Below are 21,094 nucleotides of genomic sequence, written 5' to 3'. Positions count from 1 at the left end.
AATCAAAACGAAACCCTTTCCAGGAGCTGCCGCCCAGGCCTCGTCCTTTCTGGTCCCAGCAAGCACTGGAGCCCCGTCACGTACTCCCTGCAATCCCCACGCTGCCCTCATGTGAAAGCAGCATGGGGATTGGTCTGAGCGTGCTGGAAAGACTCTTCGCTCAGGCCACGGAGTCTGTGGGGGGTTTCTCCAGGCCGGCTGCTCAGTGCAGCCGGGCTGGAGAAACCTAGGTATGCATGTGTGTTTTGGTCGGCTTGAAACGGCCGGCCAAACACATAGGCGCACTTAACCCCTTCGATGCTGATGACTAGCTCAGCTCGTCATCAGCCACGGGTGACGTGTGCGGATGACGAGCTGAGCTCGTCATGTAACGCGGTTATTCGAAAACAGCTGCACAACGCAAAAATAACCGCAGCAGCGATGCGGTTAAAGAGTGCACATAGCACTACTCCTCCCCATGCCCCACCCCTCTCTGTGCAAGCTGGCTCAAAGCCGGAAAATGAAAAATAAAACAAAGTGATGCCACGGCCAGGGCGACTGACGCTGGACGCTGGGGATCACGGTTCGATCCCCGGCTCCGGCGGCAGGGGTCTGCCTAGCACCATGCGACTGGGCAATAGCTCGCTTAATCTTCCCAACGGCCCCCAGCGCCGAGATACCCCTTTGGGGGTGATTTGTGCGCTATACAAGTACTGGATTTACATTTACATTTACTGGCTCTGTGCCAGGCAGTGGTGCGACGCTCCTCCGTCATTGCAGAGAAGCCGTCACTGCTGCTGAGTAATTGGTCAGATTATGACATTTAAAATAATGTTGATGTTCGTAAACTTTTACTACATAATGTAACTTATTTGATCGAAAACCCGGTTTCAGTGGTAGCTGGTGGGGGACAGTGGCGGAGGGGGTATCAAAAAAAAAAGTACTTGACTGAAGTTCACAGTTGCTGCCTCTCCTCTATCATCGCTCTATCCTTCCTCTTGGAAGCTCCCAGACTCCCCTAGCATTGTGATTGGTCTGAGCGCTGTGGTTCGGCGCTCAGATGGAGACTGGGAGGTTGTGCATGTTCTCCACCCAGGCTGTACAATGCAACTGGTGGAGAACATACAAAGTGCGCATGAGCTTCTAACACTGTGGTTGAGCCCACCCTGACTTGTAGGCGTCGGGGTGACCCGATGATGAAGCATGACACCACTAAGGGTGTGTGAGGGTAACTAAACAAAAGGGAATTGCTTCCCTCCTCACCGGCTGGTGAGTCTAGGTATATCCTCACATAGATAATTACCGTTTCTTGCAGTCTGGTTTCTCAGTCCCAACGACCACTAGTTGGTCCATTGGAGTTTTTTTATGGTATTTAGCGTTGTTTAACTATCCTGTTATTTTCAATCTAATGCAAATTCATTTAGGTAACCATGCCCGATACCTGCGGTGATACTTACGCTGTCACCCTGCAAAACTTGCTTTTCCAAGCAGAAAGTGTAATATAGAAATGCTTATAAAGAACGCATTAACGTTAATTCAGGGCTTAGTTCTGGCAAACTTGCATACACTCTACAAGTGCTAAATTGATCCTCCGTGGCACTGATTTATTTAATTGTCAAATGATTGACAAAGGATTCCTACTGTCTAAATAAAGAAAACGTGCCTTCTGATGAGGCCATGATGAAACCACTGTAAACATTAAGAACCATGTTGCATTAATTCATTGACTACCTCTTCAGTGAGGGCATGAATAATGATATTGAAAACAGATCACAGACGACCCTAGATCCTGGGATATGAAGAATGTATGCACTGCTTAGTAGCAGGGATTTACTTGCCAAGTGACTTAGCACATTTTAGGAGTCCCTGATAAATCATGGCTTATAATATGGGTAATCCTGATAAATGTTAAACTGATATGATAAACATAAACAGAGATTCACTAAATGTGCCTACTTTTATTGCAGCACATTAATGATCTTAATGAGAATAGGGCTTAAATTGTAAAGTTCAACACAAACTGAAATCACAAAAGTTTTGTTCTTGACAATTGTATAGAACTTATAACCGTTATTATGGCACCATAGCAAGTGACCCTGGGCTTGCTGTAAATTTATTTATTCTCCTGTTGATGTTTGTTTGTGTGAGGTTAGTAGAGGGTATGTTTAGTGTTTGGTTTAAAAGTGGCTTGAGTAGATTAGGGTAAAGGTGAAATGATTTGATCTTGAATTATCTTTGTAGTGACAGATGCATACTTATGTCAAAGGACTTTATTACTTTTGAATTGGGTGGCCATTGGTCCATCGCTTGTGACCCTATTCATTATGAAAAACAATGTGTACTATATAACTCCACACAGAAGAATGTTCTTTTAGAATGTTGCTTGCCTGTTTTGCTATTTTCAAATAAATCTTTATTTAAACTTCACTCCAGTCCTTAAGGTAGTTCACTGGCTCAAGGTTGAAGCAAAGGCCGCGCTTCAAACTATTCCGCTGTATATCCTTCCTTTCACTGTCAGCAAAATATAATGTGCTGTTTTCTAGTGTTTCAACTACACCAGCTCCTTAGTTGGAAATCCATCAACTTAAAAATGAGAGACTAGAATTCAAACCTCCTCAGCCAGCAGCTAATGAATGGGATGTCTTTGCAGCAAATATTTGAAACACTGCAGACCAGGGGACCTTCCAAAAGAAATGCTGATCCTTTCCTCTTCCTTATCTTTCTGTCACCCAGATAGTTACACACTCCTATTTTTCTCTAACAATCAGATGTTTCTACAATGCACAGTCCTCTATCCACCCTGGCAACACTTCAGCTGCTGATCTTCCTTTTAACAGGCAGACGTAGCTGTGGCCTGCAGGTAGTCCTAGAACGCAGATAACTCCCTTAGCTCCCATATCAGCGTAGGTAGATTCCAAGCTTAAGCATTCTGGCCCTCCACCCCCAGCTCCACCCACACCCTAGCAGCACACAGTTGCCCTTGGAGATGAGCCAGTGGCTTAGCAAGGTCAGGTGGTACCCGGTGCTGAACATTTCTTGTCACACCCGGCTTGACAAAATGGCAAAAATATATGTTTAAAATATAGATTGTTGTCATTTTGTCACCCCCCTCAGTGAAGACACCGTGGCGGCCAGCATCCACCGCACTACCTTCCTACGCCACTGCGATGATCTAGCTTTCGCATATGCTGTTTCACTCCCGACAAGATACATCAACCAACCCAGCACCGCTCGGCATCTCCATCGGACCTTTTATCCAGAATCTTTGTACCCTGTTATGCACCGTTTATAGTTTCTGTACCCTTTGTGTATATGTAAGGTTGCTCCCTGGGACCCGTGCTTCTGTACTACATCACTTTGGTCCAAATTGTAGTCCATGCTTAAGCAAAACAAGTCTATTAATAAATTAAATAAATGCTTTAGTGCTCTCACATGAACCATTTGCTCGGGATTTTATATGCTTCATCCGAGGATTATCAGCACTTTGAGGCATACCATCTTCAAAAGAGTGTCTCGGTCGCCACCATAAAAATGTGCTTTAATGAAATACTGGCAGTTTCTCACAAATTGCAAAATCATGTTTCTTCAGAGAAGAGATACTATAAAAAGCAAGCAATGTGCCATTAAAAGACTTGAATAATCAGGCAAGATTTCCCTCATTCCTTGTGCCATTCTGTTGAAGTAACAAAACATTTTAGATGGCTTGTTTTAGACTGGTGTCAGCTTGCCATGTCTTTTGATTCGTTTTTTCCCCACTCAAATTAAGATTTCTTTTTAATAAATTATGCGATTTAAAATGTTACACCGAACATGCAGTGTACCGGCCAACATCACGCTAAAAATACCTACTCAGTCAGGTTAAACATATATTTAATCTTCCTTCCAAAGATTTCCAGCGCTATAATGTATACATTAATTTTTAAAGCTGAGATAGCTATGATAGCATTGCTACTGCGCTTCTGTGGTAATTATCTACTTTGTTCTCTTGCGCGTACAATATTTATACATATATCTTCCCCATGGGAGCCTGTGGAGATATCAAACTTTCCACTATGTCACATGAGGCATTCCTATCTGCAAACTGTATGCAGGGGAGCTTAAATATAGAAATCTGGATACAATTGTTGTATGGTCCCCTCTCCTTTAAGTGACCTAAACTGTCAACCGCCTTTATGCAGCACGGTTACTCGACTTTCAGCACACACCAGCGCCTCACTTGTTTTGTTTTTTCATTGGGAATGAAATGTGGAATTTTCCGTTTTGCCTTTTCTCGTGGCCCCTTAACCCATGCTGCCGGCTTGTTTAGGGGGCGAGGCGGGCCTGGCTGCACTGCCAGAGTCTGCAGCGAGGAACAGCAGCCTTGAAAGGTTAGGGTGGGTCTGGTGGATTTAATCTGTAGCAGAGACACTAAGCAAATTCAGACGAGCTGCTGCTTGTTCTTGAATTAGTGCTTACCCGAAACAAAAGACCTACCTGCTGCTGTCACTCTGTATTTTGAGTTGGACACTAAACTTGATGCCGATGGAGACCAGCAGATTTGCTTTTGGCGCTATGAGAGGAAGTTTACTTTGTGTGACTTCTCAACTCGCCTAGACATGTACCGTTCTTAAAATTAGAATTATTTGGAATTGTTTCATGACAACTAGACATCTTTAGAAAGGCTTCTCCAACGAGTAGCTCGTGAGCTGCTGGTAGCTCTCCAATGTGAAGTCAGTGGATGAATTAACATATGTATACCAAAATTGAAAAGGGTAGATTGAAGATGAGATAGTTGGTTTGAAAAAACAGGTTTGAACTTCCAAAGTATATTTAAAGATGAGATTTGAGTGATAAATCATGTAGAGCAGAGGCAGCATCATTACTCATAATATAACCTTAGTGCTATGGTCATTGCAGCTGGTATTACCCATGTAGATAATTCTTGTTGCATCCGACAGAGCCAATTTGAACATTATCCCTTCCCAAGACCTTTGCCTTTCTCTCAATGACTTCTTCCTGGAGAAGATTGCCAAGATCAAATCTAATATTCCCTCTGTCTCTCCGTCCCCTCCTCTTTCTGTCCCCCCCTTGTCCTCCATTCCTCTTAATCAGTTTCCCCCTATCTCCTTGGGAGTGTTCTTGGCTCTACTCCAGAAAGTGAAGTCCGGTTCCCCAGCCGATTGTGCGCCAGCCCGCTGTCTGAAAGTATTCTTCACCCATTGCCCCGACCCTCCTCTCTCTCTTCTTAATTCTTCCATTTCCTCCGGTTCTGTTCCTAAGTATTTCAAATCCGCCATAGTTCGCCCTATTTTAAAAAAACCTGGCCTAGACCCTTCCCTCCCTTCTAACTTTAGGCCTATTTCCCTTCTCCCCTACCTCGGAAAGATCTTGGAGAGCTACATCACTTCTTGTCTCTCTTCCCACATCGAGGACAACCACCTCTTGGCCTCCCACCAAGCAGGTTTCCGACCGGCTCATTCCACAGAGTCTGTTGTCCTGTCCGTCTTGGACGAGCTAAAGAGTAAGGCAGATTCGAACTTGCCCCAAGCCTTGGTGCTTCTCGATCTGTCCGCTGCGTTTGACACGGTCGACCATGCTATCCTTCTCGACCGTGTCAGCGCAGTGGGCGTCCGGGGTACAGCCCTCTCTTGGCTCGCCTCTTTTCTTAAAGATCGAACTCAGGCGGTTCATCTTTCCTGTTACTCCGCCCCTTCCCGCTTGGTCCCCTGTGGTGTTCCCCAAGGCTCCTCTTTGTCCCCTCTTCTTTTTAACCTTTATATCCGTCCTCTTATTCTTTCCCTTCTTGAAATGGGGGTCTCCGTGTATAACTACGCGGATGACCTCCAGCTCGTATTTGATCTTTCTTCTCCCTTGCACTCCCCACCTAAATTTCACTCTACCTTGGCCTTTATTTCAGATTGGATGAATCGGAATCAACTGAAGCTTAATCTGGACAAGACGGAGTTGGTCCTGACTGGCTCCTCCTCTTCCCCTTGGTCGACTGCCTTTTGGCCCTCCATCTCTGGCCCTCCACCTCTACCAGCAGCCTCGGCAAAGACCTTGGGCATTAGAGTCAGTCGGGACCTCTCTATGCATGCCCAGATCAGCTCGGTTGTATCCTCCTGTTTCCTTTCCCTCCGAATCATCCGAAAGGTGTCCCGTTTCTTTTCTTCTGACGCCCTTAAGCTTATTATTTTGGCCATGATTCTTTCCCGTCTCGATTACGGGAACAGCCTGTACGTGGGCATTCCAGCGTACGAACTTCGCCGCCTACAGGCTGTCCAGAATCAGGCCGCCCGCCTTATTTTCCACCTCCCAAAGTCCTCCCACATCACCCCTGTCCTGAAAACACTTCATTGGCTCCCCATCTCCCAGAGATCCCTCTTTAAGATAGGCTGTCTGGTCTTCATGGCTCGAGCCCGCATCGGCCCAGTCTTTATCAACTCTCTCATCACTCCCTATGTCCCCAACCGTTCCCTCCGCTCCTCTAATCAGTTCCTCTCCAATGTACCTCGATTCCGTAAATCCAAAACCGGAGGCACCAGATTCTCTGTTTTGGGTCCCTCCTTCTGGAATAGTCTCCCTCTAACAATCAGATCCATTACCATTTATTCCCAATTCCGTAAGGCCTTAAAAACCCACCTGTTCTCCACTGCTTATCCCTGCTAAACAGTTTTGGCTTCCCCTGTCTCCCTCAGCTCCCCACCTCTAGCGCCAGGAAGCCGCTTGGTCACAGTGTGCTCTATTAAGAACCTTTTTCATTTCATTATACTTCTTTTGCCTTACTGCCGTCAACCCTGCCTTATGCACTGAAGTGAACACTGCTTACACAAGCTGCCCGCTAATATCTTGTCTTATGTCGTCACTATACAACATGAATAATAGTAGTAGCTTGGGATGATTTTCATTGAACATAAGTAGCTCTTATTACAGAAAAGTTTGGAGACCCCTGCTATACATGCATGTTATATCATTTGTTATTTTGTTTTAAGGTATGTGTTAAGCACAAACCTCGCTTCGAGATGCAGAAGAGAACTGTGTATAGTCGTAGATGTGCGAATAAGCAAGGAATAGGTAGGCATTTGTTGATGGATAACAGTGGAGGAGTACAAATTTCTCACACATTTTTGAGGAAGGTTCAGATCGATAGGTTGTATTATCTAAAAATGTTAGTCCTTGTTATAAAAAAGTGAAGACTTACTGCCAGCAAATGAGAAGTTTTCACTGATAGAAAGCTACTGCCCATTGGGTGTGAGTGTCGTAGATGGTTTATATTGGTAGGGTGAGTGCAGCCCAAGTGGTGCAAATAGCCTCATGACTAGCCGTTGTGGCTAGGAAATGTTAAAAGGTCGTTCCTAAAACATATATATATGCAGGTGCTGTCGAGGGTCTCAGTTGCCTTATAGGTGCTGCTTTAAGATCAGAATTTGGATGGTTATGCTCTTGATATTACAATTGTTATTTTTCGGTTGGGTAAGATTGCAAAACATTTTTGGAATTCTTTAAAGGACTCTCTAAGCAAGTGTTCTGTCGACGTTGGAGTTGCATGGTGATATTGAACATCCATACAAGTTAGCACTTTGGTAGATGCTGCTTTCTCCGGAAAGTTTCTTTATCTACATAAATCCTCTGTTTTAAAACATCCCTACTTCCTTGATATATTGGCCTGTGCACAGTACGAATCGAAGATAGTGCAAGCTAACAATCCTTGTGCAAACTAACAATCCTTAAGCAACATAACCAGTATGTGGAATGGCCTGTTGGGTTGAATATGGTTCTGTGTCCAGACTGCAAATATATGCTGGGTGGAAACCGAGATGTTTTCAGGTGATAGTTCTGCTTAATTTAGAAAGATACATTTGTACCTGTATGTGTGAAGAGATCTGAGCCATTTCAACCTCCATTCTGATGGTCAACAGATCTGCATTTCACACTGGCTAAAGGTGCAGGGTATTTTGTAGCTTTATATATCACTGTGTTTAGCATTTCTTGATTTGCACATAGCCTCAATTTTTATGTCATTTATTATTTTTCAAAAAGAAGTAAAACGTGCTTTAGTCCAATAGAAAGTTACCAGAGCGGGCACTAAGGTGTTCTTCTGACACACATCCCGACAGGGGAGAGTGGTTACACCTGTACGCCCCTCACTATGGCAACTGGGAGGTGATTGATTGGCCAGAGGTCAAGCATGCAGAGTCACAGACACCTACAAAAGGCGTAGATCTAAATTACCCCTAGGTAGAATCAGATTTTAACCTTACCCTTGGTGTAAATGTACGATTGATCTGCACATTGGTATTTGGAGTACTGTTTTTTCTTTAACATCTATCTATGCTCGCAGATCCCATCTTATCCTCTGCAAACATCTTTGTAAACTAACACTTGGATATCCGCTTCAAAATTAGGACCGAGTGCTAGGGAAGCGTTGCCAGTGAAGCACATGTTTCTTGATTTGACAGATCTGTGCTCCCTGTCTCAAATTGCTTCCGGACCAGGCAGTGCGGATAGGATGTGTTAATGCAGAATGCTTCGAGAGGCACCAACAGGCAGAGGAAGGCGACCTCCTCACCGCGGCCTGACTTGTTTAGAGAGAGGCAGGCGAATGGACCTGTCAAGGCAAAGCAGCAGTTTGCTCATATGCGGTGAGAGCGTACGGAGCTGTCCCCCTGAGTGATGCTCTTGTCCTTTTCGGTCATTGGATTCCTGTTGCCATGGCACTGTTGAGGATCGCTTCTCTTCAGTTTCTGGGAAGCATTGTCCATGCAGACAGAACTCGAAATCCAAGCTTCTCTTTTCCAGCGTGAAAAACGAATCACAGTATGTCATTCCTACCTCTGATGAATGTCCAGAGGCAGCCAGTCCTCACACAGCCTACATGCTGATTGTAAAAAACAAGCATTTGCAATGCAATAGGTCTCGCCTTGGCCAGAGTTTAAGCTATTGGCATTATAAATGACATTGCCTTTTATTTATCTGTTTTGATAATGAACACATAAATAAAAGACGTTATTAATTACAATAGCTCAAACTCTTGTAAGTGCGAGACCTATTTTACTCAAAGTAGCAGGCGCCATTGTCCCGGGCTGCTTGAAAAGTGAAGGCACGCTTGGCGAGCTGAATGTTGCAGGAAAGCATGTCATGCCTGCAGAAAGAGAAACTCATTAAAGAAAAAAGTGCTTACAGACTAAATAAGACATACCATGTAACAACAGAAGTAAAAGGGCCAATCCTCATGGGAGGTTACAAATGAAGACATGGCGGTACTAAGAAGGGACTAACAAACCTATTAATGAATCAGAAGCCAGCATTTACAAATGTCAATGACACAAGACTATTAAAAATATGGGTGGAGAGTGGGCAGGGCTTCAAGTCCATTCTCGAATACAGCATGCGCTGCCGAGGCTCGACCTTAAGAATGGAGAATTAGTGTTTTTTTTAGCTTTATCATTATTGAGGAATGCATCCCAGACATAATGTTAAGTTATATTATCGTATTTATATGCTCACTCATACACTTAGGGCTATACTGACGCTTTGGCTGTGAGGCTAGCCTTGGGGGGACTTATTCGAAGAGCCAGCTCTTCAAAAGACAACAATATTTTGTACTATTGCAGTTTGACGTGTATTTATGATTTTGTAAATGTAACTTTTTGGTTGCAGCCAATGAAGAAGCGTCAGGCGCAAGCGTGAGATTGCACAGTTCACACCCTCCCAGACACGTGCAAGAGAAGCATTCTGCACCTAGTCGCAGAAAACGGAGTGCCGGTAAGTAAGTAAAATGCAATGTCAAACTTCTAGAACAAAAGGCTTTTTTGTCCTTAAAGCACTGCACTTGAACAGTATCTCCTTAAAATGCAAAAAAAGGACATGCTTTGTGTCTAGGATGTGAAGCGCTTGTCAGCATGAGGTACTTTGGTAGGTTTTCCAGATTTTAACTGTTAGGGCTGACTTTAAATATGTGAATGCATGCGTAGACACGTTTTGCCTCTGTCCATAGTGCAGCCCTAGTACTGTTTTCGGCACATTAATTGCCAATAGTAGAGCTCCATCTGTGAATGCATATTTTAAGGTAATGTAACAGTGTTGCAAGCATATATATTTGAATGTCAAGAGTTTGTCCACTGCGACCATTGAATAGTGTTTCCTTTTACATAGAGCTTAGCCAAGACTACCTGTGATCTAGGGATGACTCTTCCATTTTTAAACACTATCCGTGCTGTAACCTTTTCGGCTCCTCTAGTTTCTGGGTTCATCCGAACTCAGATATTTGAGCAGCAGAAAAAGATGACCTGTTTATGAAGCAACATTTATTGAACTCACTGAACTGCACAACGTAGTGGCACAAACTTCTTTCGTTGGAATTCATTTGTAAGATCTTTAATGCGATTTCAACTAAGTAGAGAAGCAGATTAATTTGTTTAATAATGATGGTTTTTCTACACGTCACCATACACGCCCTCTTGTACAGTTGGGTGGTGTTTGTTGGTAGATGTTATCTGAATGGGCGATAATGTAACTTGACGTATTAGTATGATAACATCAATAATATCAGATCAGCTCTTGTCCTGGAGAAGGGTATTTAAAACTGCAAACAAAGTAGTTAGTTATTGGAGCAGTGTTTGCAGATTGCTTGTTGAGAGGTTCTGCACAATTAGTCTGGCCATTAAGGCATTTCTCTTTGACTGCATTTCCTGGTCACGATGGCTATAACACTAAAATGGTGCCTAGCAGTGTGGTTTAAGCAGTGAAGAGTAATTTATCGATAACTAAAATAAGACAGTGCATATTGCAACAAAACTACAAAAAAGTACACTGGAACGGTAAACTGACTGTAGTAACGTATCAATTGCCTTTTATAGGAGAGCTCTGCTCCCAGTAAGACCTCTTCTAGTGTGGTGGGTAGTTTCCACAAATCCCTTGCTATAACACACCTAATTTACCCTCAAGGTAAAGAAAATATCAGCATTGTTAGAGCAGGAGGCAATAGCTGTGATGGTTCGCCCCATTAGCATGAAGAATTGGGATTCCAAGAAAGGTGGGTGCTTGGGAAGAAGTGCTACGTGTTTTCAGGGAGGCATTATAAGGGTTCCGTAAGATGCATTATTGATGCTTCTATCCTGAGGCACATGGTGAGCAGGAATAGTATGCATTCAAAGTTCATCTGAGCTAAGCAGTTCAGACATCTACACGAGTACCACAATAACTTTAATGCCCCCAAACCCCTGCCTCATTTCTGACTGTCTTTGTGCATGAAGGGATAAGGGTTGGTTGTCTGTAGATATAAATATTATTTTCCTGAAGTACGTATTTGACTATTTATTTACATGCATTTGGTGAGTCTGGATAAATAAATATCCTCTGCAAAGCGATTTACATTAGGACATTTTTAAATAACAGTGCATGCACTTGCACCCTTCAGTAGCTGTCGGCTGAAGCACTTCCTGTGGCTCTTGAAAGATGTCATGTTATAATGAATATCATAATATGGGGTCACTCATAGTGTGATGGAAAATATCCAGTTTTTTTCAGATGGTTGTGACCTTTGCAAGATTATGTAATTACATCTGCAGTTAAATATAATTCAACTTATGCTTCATTCCCCAAGCGTCTAGTATTCATTTCCTTCATTACTTCCTGGCACTGAGTTGCTGCTACAGTTAGCAGATGCTGTTTGTTGACTCGTTAGAGAGATCATGCCCTTTTTATGACACTAGGTGAATCAGGTACCATTAGGCAATACACCCAATCTTCATTGCTTAGAAATGTTTGGGTAAAGGGCGATCAGCACAAAGAAACGGGGACACTGAATTTTAGGTTGCCAAGAAATGCCAACAGTATCACAAAATTGAGCTGATTTATGAGGTTAGAGGATGGATTGTGCTTTATCATTCTGTGTAGATCTCAGAAGGTTATGGGAAAGCATTTGGTAGCTGTACTTTTAGAATGCGGCGCTTGAGAATTACGAAATAGAGTGGCTAATGCAGAATGAGGGCTAGGAGAAAATGGAAAGCGTCACAATGTAGATCATTTACTGCCGATGTAAACAGTTAGAAATGGTGAATTATAGCTAGACGCTTTCTTGCAAGCAGAGGAATTCCTTTTTCAATTGGGGCTTTGCCTCTGGAGAATAATAGCCAGCCCATCACGTGAGAATAAAAGACATTTACCATGAACTGGCCTACCGATTAGTCATGGATTTGCAAGCGAATTTATGGATGTCATGCTTGGGGGTATACAATTTATGCAATTCTCCTCGGTCACATTTTTAGGATGTTGTGTGCTTTAGATTTGTATTCCCAAGGCATTCTCTTAGGGCTCAAGATACCAACTACAGTGACTACACCCTCCAATGCTTTGAAAAGCCCTTTTCAAACAAAACATAGTGTCATACCTGCTTACGCTCATCACAGCAGGAACTGCTGTGTCTTTGTGGTGGCTGTTGCCGTTCTTAAGGTTTTATAATTTGTTACTGCAAAGATGATGTTTGCACTTTGCTTAACTGCTGCTGGTTTTGACTCTTGACACAATTTTCTGGTTCAGTAACAGCATCTAGACCACATACATGAGTAGTTATTTAGAGGTTTTGATGCCGTTTATTCACATTGGTACATCAAGTGATTTTGTTTCCAAATTTAATTTTTGCTCCCTCTTGAAGTTGTCACTGTGTTTCCGTTCTAGCACCAAATGAGTTTCTGCATGTCATGAGGAACAAAAATGTGTGGGGAGGTTTCACATTTTGAAACCTAATTTGGGGTCAGGTTATTTAACTAAAAATGAGTTGGCAAAAGATGCTTGGACTCACTCTAGTCGATGTCTGTGGGTACATGCTGCAGTTTTTTAAATACAAAAATGAGTTACAATCACCCCAGGCATGATTAATTGTGTATGCTGTAACACCAAGATCACAATTGAATAATAAGTGTATGGTTAACCCTGAAAGAGGATTGTTGGGTTATGGTCAGCAACGACTCTCACAGAAGAGGCTTCAAATGCTTATGTAGAACTAACATTTAAAATATCTTAGGCTTAAGAGCTAAGAATACCGGGTACATTAGATTGAATTATTTTGGAAGAAATTCTAAACTCAGTGGGAAACGTGGCAGTACCATTGTCTTACCGGAGATCATATTCTATCGTTAAAAGCAAGCAAGAATTGTATAAACTGAGAACGGACTAAATTGGCCTAAAAGTGTTCCTGAGTTGGTACTAAGTCCTATAGAGAGAAGAGGCTGAGAAATGTGAAATAGTGAGATGTCATATTTTTCTATTCAGAGGAGGAGAAGAACTGAAGAGGGTACAGCTAAATTATTATTTGTGAACCAGAAGTGTGAAATGAGCAGAGAATTCCTATTCCCTATATAGAAGCACTTGGTGAGAGGGACCTCAGTACCCACTGGCCTGATATGCTAGAAGAATATTTTGAGTTTAGCAAAAATTCGCTCAAACTGTTGTGCTGGTGCTCTGGCAGTAATCCAAGAAGATAAGTTACATTTCAAGTAGTACTTCCCTAGCCATCATTTTATTCTCTGATAAAAGAATGCTGAAATACAGTGTAGAAGGCTCATAAATAGCGCTCTGATACCGGATATCTTCGAATCTAGTTAGCGCTATACAATTATTATTTTTTTTTTTAAATGTAATTCTTCATGTAAATAAGTCCATTTATTGGTGCAAATTTATGTTTCGTGTATCACAGAGGTACATTTGAACTTGTTAATGCTGCTATTTGTGAACCACTGTATTTCGACATTAGTATAATACTGTGACACCCGTCAGCAGGTCCCAGAGTCGTTTCTGAGGGGAGTAAATAGGCTACTCAGTTTGTTAATTCATGGTTGTAAGATAGTTGCTTCTAATAGAGCCTAAGAATACTATGCTTGGTGCTATACGTTATGTACAGAGGTGTGCTGCAAGCATGTTGCCTAAAGTAGTAGCTGCTCTCAAGCATGCGATGAAGCAGAGAAATGTCGGAGAGATAGGGTCACTTGGCATATGCTTAACCTGCCTCACATAATTTCTATTCTATTGTGAGTAAACTTGGGGACAGTACGAACCTCCATTAGGAATGGGTACATGCACAAAAACGTCTTTCAAATATTTTGAAATTGGAAGTATTAGTTCAGAAACAAATGTTCATTTGAAAGATGTTCTGAATCAAACGTATTAGTGTATTGTTCATTGTAAATGTAGCATGTTGGCGTAACCGAATGGAATTGAAAGTAGAAGACAACATTGCCTTTTGTGGCATTAGTCCTTTGGAGTGGCCACCGAAAGCATAGAAAAATTAAATAAGGGGAGACTGTATAGTCCATAAAGAAACAAAATTGCTGATTTAAAGTCAGCCCATACCAGATATGCAATCCCATATATTGACCGCTCGCTGTTTACATCTGCAATGGTCTGATCATCTTGAGTCAAAGCTGCATTAAGGCAGAATACAAATTCCATTTTTGCCTGGCCATTCCTTTGGGCAATAGTAGCTCAAATTAGGGAGCAGTAACATCAGTTATTTACAGTACTTAGAAATGGCAGAATTGTGTTATAAGGCATTTTATATAACAAGGCAAGTGATTATTCAACAAAACCCACCTAACCTCCACTCCGAAGTATGGTGCACTTGACATCTCATTGTTCCCCACTGGACAACTATCTTTTTCATGATTAATTGTTGAAACTACTTAAAAGAAACCATGGCATAAAAAGTTAAAAACCATCATTGCCAATGCCAATAGGTCTGACCTAGTGCCTTTGGTCTCATAGATGGGATTAGACACTCAATAAATCATCTCTGTCACTCATTTGTGCACTCATTCATTCATCCAGTGACTCATTCTTGAATTCATCCTCTGGCACAACTGCAATAAAACAATACACAAAATCTGCAATTAAAAGAAAACTAGAAGAAAACAGTATATGCTTGCAATAATGAAACTAAATATAGCAACCAAAGGTCCTCTTGCATACATATTGGAAATAGTCTGTCTTTGTTTTAAAGTTCCAGCATGGCCGTATCATTCAGAACTAATGTTTTGGCCACCTTGAAATGGTAAACAATAATACACTACGGACAACAATGTTCCATTATGGTCTTATGGTTTAGAGGAAGTGGCCACATTGGATGCAGTGGACTGCAGATGAAATGAGCAGCAAGCAAGAAATCCATTAGAATTACCTGGAGACCTGTAGTATCCTCTTAAACATTAAAATTAAGAACAGGGGAAGCAAAGAAAGGAAAGTTGAACTATAAAAGGAGAAAATTGAAGACTAGATAACTTGCCCTGAAGCTGATGCCCACTCATTTTCAGGTGGAAGTACACATTTGATCAGAAAATGCTGTCATTCAAATGGGGAAGAGAGTCAATGATGGATATGGGCTGAACCATTTCCCCAAGCGGTACCCTGTCATGGATGGAAGACAAGTGTAAATGAGACTCAGACGAGCCGCTTTTAAAGATGGTAATTACTGAACTATGACGATGGCATCGGCTTCTCTTGAGTGTTTGGGGAGATGCAATATTATAAAAATGAATGTCTCAAAGGGGCAATCGGTAGTTTTATATGGGGATATAGGAGAGGTAAACGGGCCATTAGATATATGAAACTGCCCTATGAGCAGGAGGGATTTGAACTGCTGAATTTTAAATTCTTGCTAGAAAAACAGACATTTGTAGTGTGCAAATGCAGAGTGCCGCTGTTGTTATAGGGTGCTCTGTGCAGGAGCTGCGCCCCACCTAAACTTGGAAACTACCAAGTTTTTTGCATAATTTATGTGGCACTCTAAGCCTGAAAGGGTATTGTGTGGGTGTGTATATATATGTATGTATGTATGTATGTATGTATGTGTATATATATATATATATATATATATGTATATGTGTAGGTGTGTGTGTGTGTAGATATACATATATGTGTATATATATATGTATATGTATATGTGTGGGCGTGTGTATATATATATGTATATATATATATATATATATATATATATATATATATATATATATATATATATATATGTGTATGTGTGTGTACATATATGTGTATATATATGTGTATATATATATATATATCAAGAAAAGATTTGCCAAGCCCGGTTCAGAATAATTTCCAGCCATTTAATGCATTTTTCTGCAGCTCCAAACCTTACGCGTTTCAGCTTTGTTAAGCCTTGTTCACAGGTAGGCAACAATTTACAAAATGATTGCAAGTGCTCCAATTTATCAAGTCATGTGACTTTCCGTGACATCACCACAAGTTCCAAAATGCATCAGTTTTCATTTGTACACACGTGGAGAATATCATTCTTTTACTTAATAGCATTTTTTACCATCGTTGCACAGTTATAGAAATAGCATTTCGAAATAAAGTGTCTGTGTGCCCAAAATTGTCACCGAGCAGCAGCATCGTAATTTTGAAATGGCAAGTTGTTCCAAACTGTCCAAGTGAGGTGTACCCTCACTAATCTCCCTTTCTCACCTCTGCTATCCAAAATAACCACGGCAGTCCATCGGTTTGGCGCAGGGTGAGCGGGTCATGCCCCCACGAGTGTCTGCAACACAAAGAAGAAAGCTCCATACTGGGGGCCCCCAACCCTGCAGGGCGGCTCCGGCGGTAGCGGGAATGGAGAGTCCCGTTATAACGATCCACCCTTAAAAGCCTATTCCCTTCAACATACACTTTTCCCTGTAGGTAGGGCCTCCTTGCTATGCTGATCATACTGGCTTAACTTTTCCTAGTGAACCAATATGGCCTCTACACTTTACCAGTGAGCATGACACTATATGCAACATGGGCCTGCTAGTGTGTGCATAGGCTGACAACCATCAGGCATACATTTTTTAAATGTGAAGTATGTTCAAAATTACAAGTGGCAAAAAACCATACCTAAAAGAAATTGCAATAAAATTCTACTCCCGGATTTGTCACATTGGATGACCAACAACCAAACCCTTGCCTACTATTGTAATCTGTGAGATTACATGTAACCACATACACTTTCTACAACCTGCAACATAATGTGATAACAGTACACTGTTAGTGGCTTATCATATGCTTTTTACAATAAATATGCCAAGCCTATTAGTTTTGTAATAACTTTTCATAATAAGCAGGCTAGAACTAGTGCACTGGCATAACGTTTCCCTGGACACCAACCAAAACTACAGCTGTTATCATTGGCTTGCACCATAACTTGCCATACTGTCATAAAAGTACAAATGTATTCAAAATGATAGTCGTCAAAGCAAAATATTGTCCGTCCTAAGAGAGCCTAACAAGGAGTATTGTGGTGCACATCTTCCATCCTGACAGTTTGTTCCGGTGGTGCACATACACCAAAACCCTTGCCTACTATGGTAATCAGGTGAATTGCCATGTAATAAAATACCTATCTGTCAGCTCTAATATAGCGTAACGTGAATCGACACTTAAATGCTAAATAATTTTAACATATGCCGTTCACAAACATTATGTTAGGCCTATTTCTTTTAATCAATACATTTCATAATAAACCGATTAGGCCTATAACCATGATTATGGGTTTACCAACATAGACAACTCAGTCTAAACTTTTTTAAGTTTAAGCTTTGCCACTAGTTAAAACGTGCAATACAACAGTCTTTTTAGTGCAGTCACTTAAATACGGTCCAATCAAACCCTGTACTCTGGTGGATTAACACATAGGTAGACCTATACCCCACTCTTAGTAGTACTCGAACAGCTGTCTTTTCTTGATCACCTAATATTCATGTAGTTTATTGTAGCGCCTGGCATTTAATACTGCTCTCAAACACAAACCCTTTCTCTGGAGTCCAATGTTGATTATGGAATGTGAGGGAGCTGGGACTGCGATACGTTCTTCATGACTGGCTTCCTCCCATCAGTGTTTCTGCCATAGGAAAACGAGCACTGTAAACTAGTACTCCAAGACACTTATAGCAGCTGTGTAATGTCGTGTGAGGCTCTGAAAGTCCAGGCCAAAGTGCTGCTGGATAAATAAAGAAACTAGTCATAGCTGTGTGGAAGGGAAGCATTTTGTTCGGTGGAAGCACACTATTTCTGTCCAATCAAAACGTACTCATAGCTACCAACGTGGGCGGAGCCAACATTTCTCTCTTTCTGTAGTACTCCTAAAAGCTTTTTGAGGTTGATCACAATGCATCTGAGGACAGCTGGTTTGTTGGGCCAGACCTAAAAAGTGAACATGTTTTTTTCAGAAACAGAGTACATCGTACTAAACTCCAATATCCACATTTAAAGTACAGGTGACTGCATTTTGTTTGTGGAATTGCTTTCATGACAAAAATTACTATTCTTAGTCAGTTTGGAAACAAGCTTTCAAATCGTGAAACAAATCTGGTAGACCTGGTTTCGTCCTGCGCTGCTCTTGAAATAAGGCACGCCACCATGTATTCACACACTTTATTTCGCGGATTCTTCTAGAGTTTAAAAGTGGGGAGGCTTTCTTTCTGGAAAAGCGTTTACCATCCACACAGACAGTAGACTGACAGCAAAAGCCTAACCATTAATTAAATCGGAGACTGGTTATTGTGCATACTCCTAATGCGTGTGTGTGATATCAGGAAGGAAGCAGAGCTGGCGCGTGGCCTAGAAGGAAGAGTAGTCAGGAGAGTAGCAGAAGCCTGGATGGCTGAGGAAGAGAAGCATAAAAAACTGCTGTGTGTGTCTCCTTGCGTTTTAGTGAGCGTGTGTATTTTTTGTTTGCGTGAGTGTGTGACTGTTGTGTTCACTGCTTAACATTGTAAAATACTTCCTCTGACACAATTATGGTAATTCTGGGCGATTTTAGCTTCATGCTCGTCCCTTTGGTGAAATAATGGCTTGCATATTGGTGGTACTTGTGAGCATCTATGGCATGATGCCCACCCCATGTAAAATGGTGGCCTGTTCACAATGGTGGTAATTTTTGTCTAATTGTTGGTATCCATGAGATGATGCCTGCCCTTGGTAGAATTCAAATCATTGCTTAGCATTGGGTTTTTTTTAGACAATGTAGATCCTTAGTATGATGGTGTTACTTACAATGTATTGCTTGTACTGGAATAATAGTGGTAATTCCGGACGTACTATGAACATCCTTGGTATGAAGGTACTTTGCATCTCTAGAATAATGGTCTAAAAAGAAAGGGGATCTTCCTGTCATAATGTAGATCTCCATGGTTTAATGTTGCCTGTCACTGGGCTTAAAGCTATCAATGGCATAATTCCTTTCATAATGTTAGTGTGCATGACATGATGGTAACGCCCTTTGGCATAATACTCACCTTGGCTTACTGGTGGCAATTTCTTTCATTTTGTGGGCAGCCATTTTTAGAATGGTACCAAACGCAAATAATTTAGAATACATTATAGTTGAAGGAGGTTCATTGAAGAGGAATCAGCTTAGCCAACCCTGTCTCCAAAACCAAGGACAGATACTACTTTGCCAGTTACCAGAGTTTGAAGGATGAGTGAGAAATGCAAACCCAAGTGCATTTGTAAATGCTTGTGCAAATCTTTGTTCCACTAGTACTGGTAAGTACTATGGATATTGAGTTAGCTGCTTATCTGTTGAGCAATTAAATGTATGCTGTAATCATTTTATGGGGTTTTATTAAAGTATTGTACTGTTGTGAGGTCTGGCCCGAAGATGTCTATAGTTGTTTTGCCAACAAAACAGGTGATGGACCGAATGTGGATCAATGTCACACATTCATCCCAGTCCAAAGATCTGGGCCCAAACCCATCGTTTTTTTGCACTCCACACTAGTTCGGACTGGACTGTTCCCATGGGGCACAGGGTCAGAGCTGATTTGCATATCGCCATTGTCTAACCCAGAGTGGTGTGGAGTGCAAAAAAACGATGGATTTGGGCCCAGATCTTTGGACTGGGGTGAATGTGTGACATTGATCCACATTCGGTCCATCACTTGTTTTGTTTGCAAATTCCGCCCTAAGTGCGCTGGGGATGCCCAGACGTGGGTCCCAGGCACTCCACACCACTGGAGTCAAGCTAGCCGGGCTGATGAGAGATGTTACCTCGAAACCGGTCCGGTCCTCGGATGCTTGATTCCGTTCTGGGAAGGACATGGCTTTTGTAGTTCGGACTGGACTGTTCCCATGGGGCACAGGGTCAGAGCTGATTTGCATATTGCCATTGTCTAACCCAGGGTGGTGTGGCGTGCAAAAAAACGATGGATTTGGGCCCAGATCTTTGGACTGGGGTGAATGTGTGACATTGATCCACATTCGGTCCATCACTTGTTTTGTTTATAGTTGTTTTGCCGGCATCATGTGATGACCAAAATCTGTAAAAATTGCATTCATAGACAAATACAGAAAGTGGTTTGGGGCCAGCACTCTTCATCCATTGATCCATTCTTTCACATGTTGCTTACACCAACTACAGCATACAGCACGGGACAGTGTGTCAGCCCACTTCTGTCACTGCCATTATTTTGCCAGATCAGCTGCAAATCCACCTAAAAAAAGTGAACTTAAGTGCAATTTTTTCTTTCCATTTTGTATCCCTTTTTATTTTTGAGTCATCTATGCGTATTTAAATATGCATTCAGGTTACAGTAATTCAAAGACAATAGTACATTTTCCTGGCTCCAGTACGACCCATATTACCTGTGATGTGTATTAAAACTAAAAAGAGTATATCTATAAGTACTTGCATAGTTCTACTAAAGATTATATGTGATGGTTTATTAAAATAATAGTAATTCCTTTGAGCAAAGGACCTCCATGTTTGAGGTTGCAGAATGTTTTCTTGTTTTTATTTTCATGACATATGCATGCAATCAAAAATAAACATTGCAGCACCCATTTAAAAATAGAATAATTTCTCTAAAAAATGAAAAACCATAAAACAAATACCATCGGCGATCATGCATCTCATCGAGATGAAAGTGGTCATGTTTTAGGAAGTCCAGAGAAAGTAAATATAAATTGATAATTCCGCATTGATTGCTGTTGAATATTATGAACAAGGAAAAAATTGTTATAATGATTAGTGCCAGTGGCACTATGTGAATACTGCAGTTAATGTATTCTTTCAATAATAGTTGCAAAGTTTGGTAGTGGATTGCTATAGAAAAAATAGGTTGAATTAAGAAAGTCCGACCATAATCAG

General features: G+C 41.6%; 1 protein-coding gene across 3 annotated transcripts in view; it reads left to right on the top strand.

Annotated features, from left to right (window-relative positions):
• Positions 1-21,094, top strand: part of PDGFA (platelet derived growth factor subunit A) — a 94,808-nt gene that overhangs the window by 19,708 nt on the left and 54,006 nt on the right. For all 3 annotated transcript variants that reach the window (XM_086940546.1, XM_086940548.1, XM_086940547.1), the window contains exon 3: positions 9,619-9,723. In XM_086940546.1, the coding sequence (XP_086796672.1) occupies positions 9,619-9,723 (105 nt within the window). The remainder of the gene's footprint in view (positions 1-9,618; positions 9,724-21,094) is intronic.

The sequence above is a fragment of the Lissotriton vulgaris genome, chromosome 10 (genome assembly GCF_964263255.1).
Source record: "Lissotriton vulgaris chromosome 10, aLisVul1.2, whole genome shotgun sequence".
NCBI lineage: Eukaryota > Metazoa > Chordata > Amphibia > Caudata > Salamandridae > Lissotriton > Lissotriton vulgaris.
Note: the sequence above shows the minus strand (reverse complement) of the source record. Positions and strands in the feature narration are given on the sequence as shown.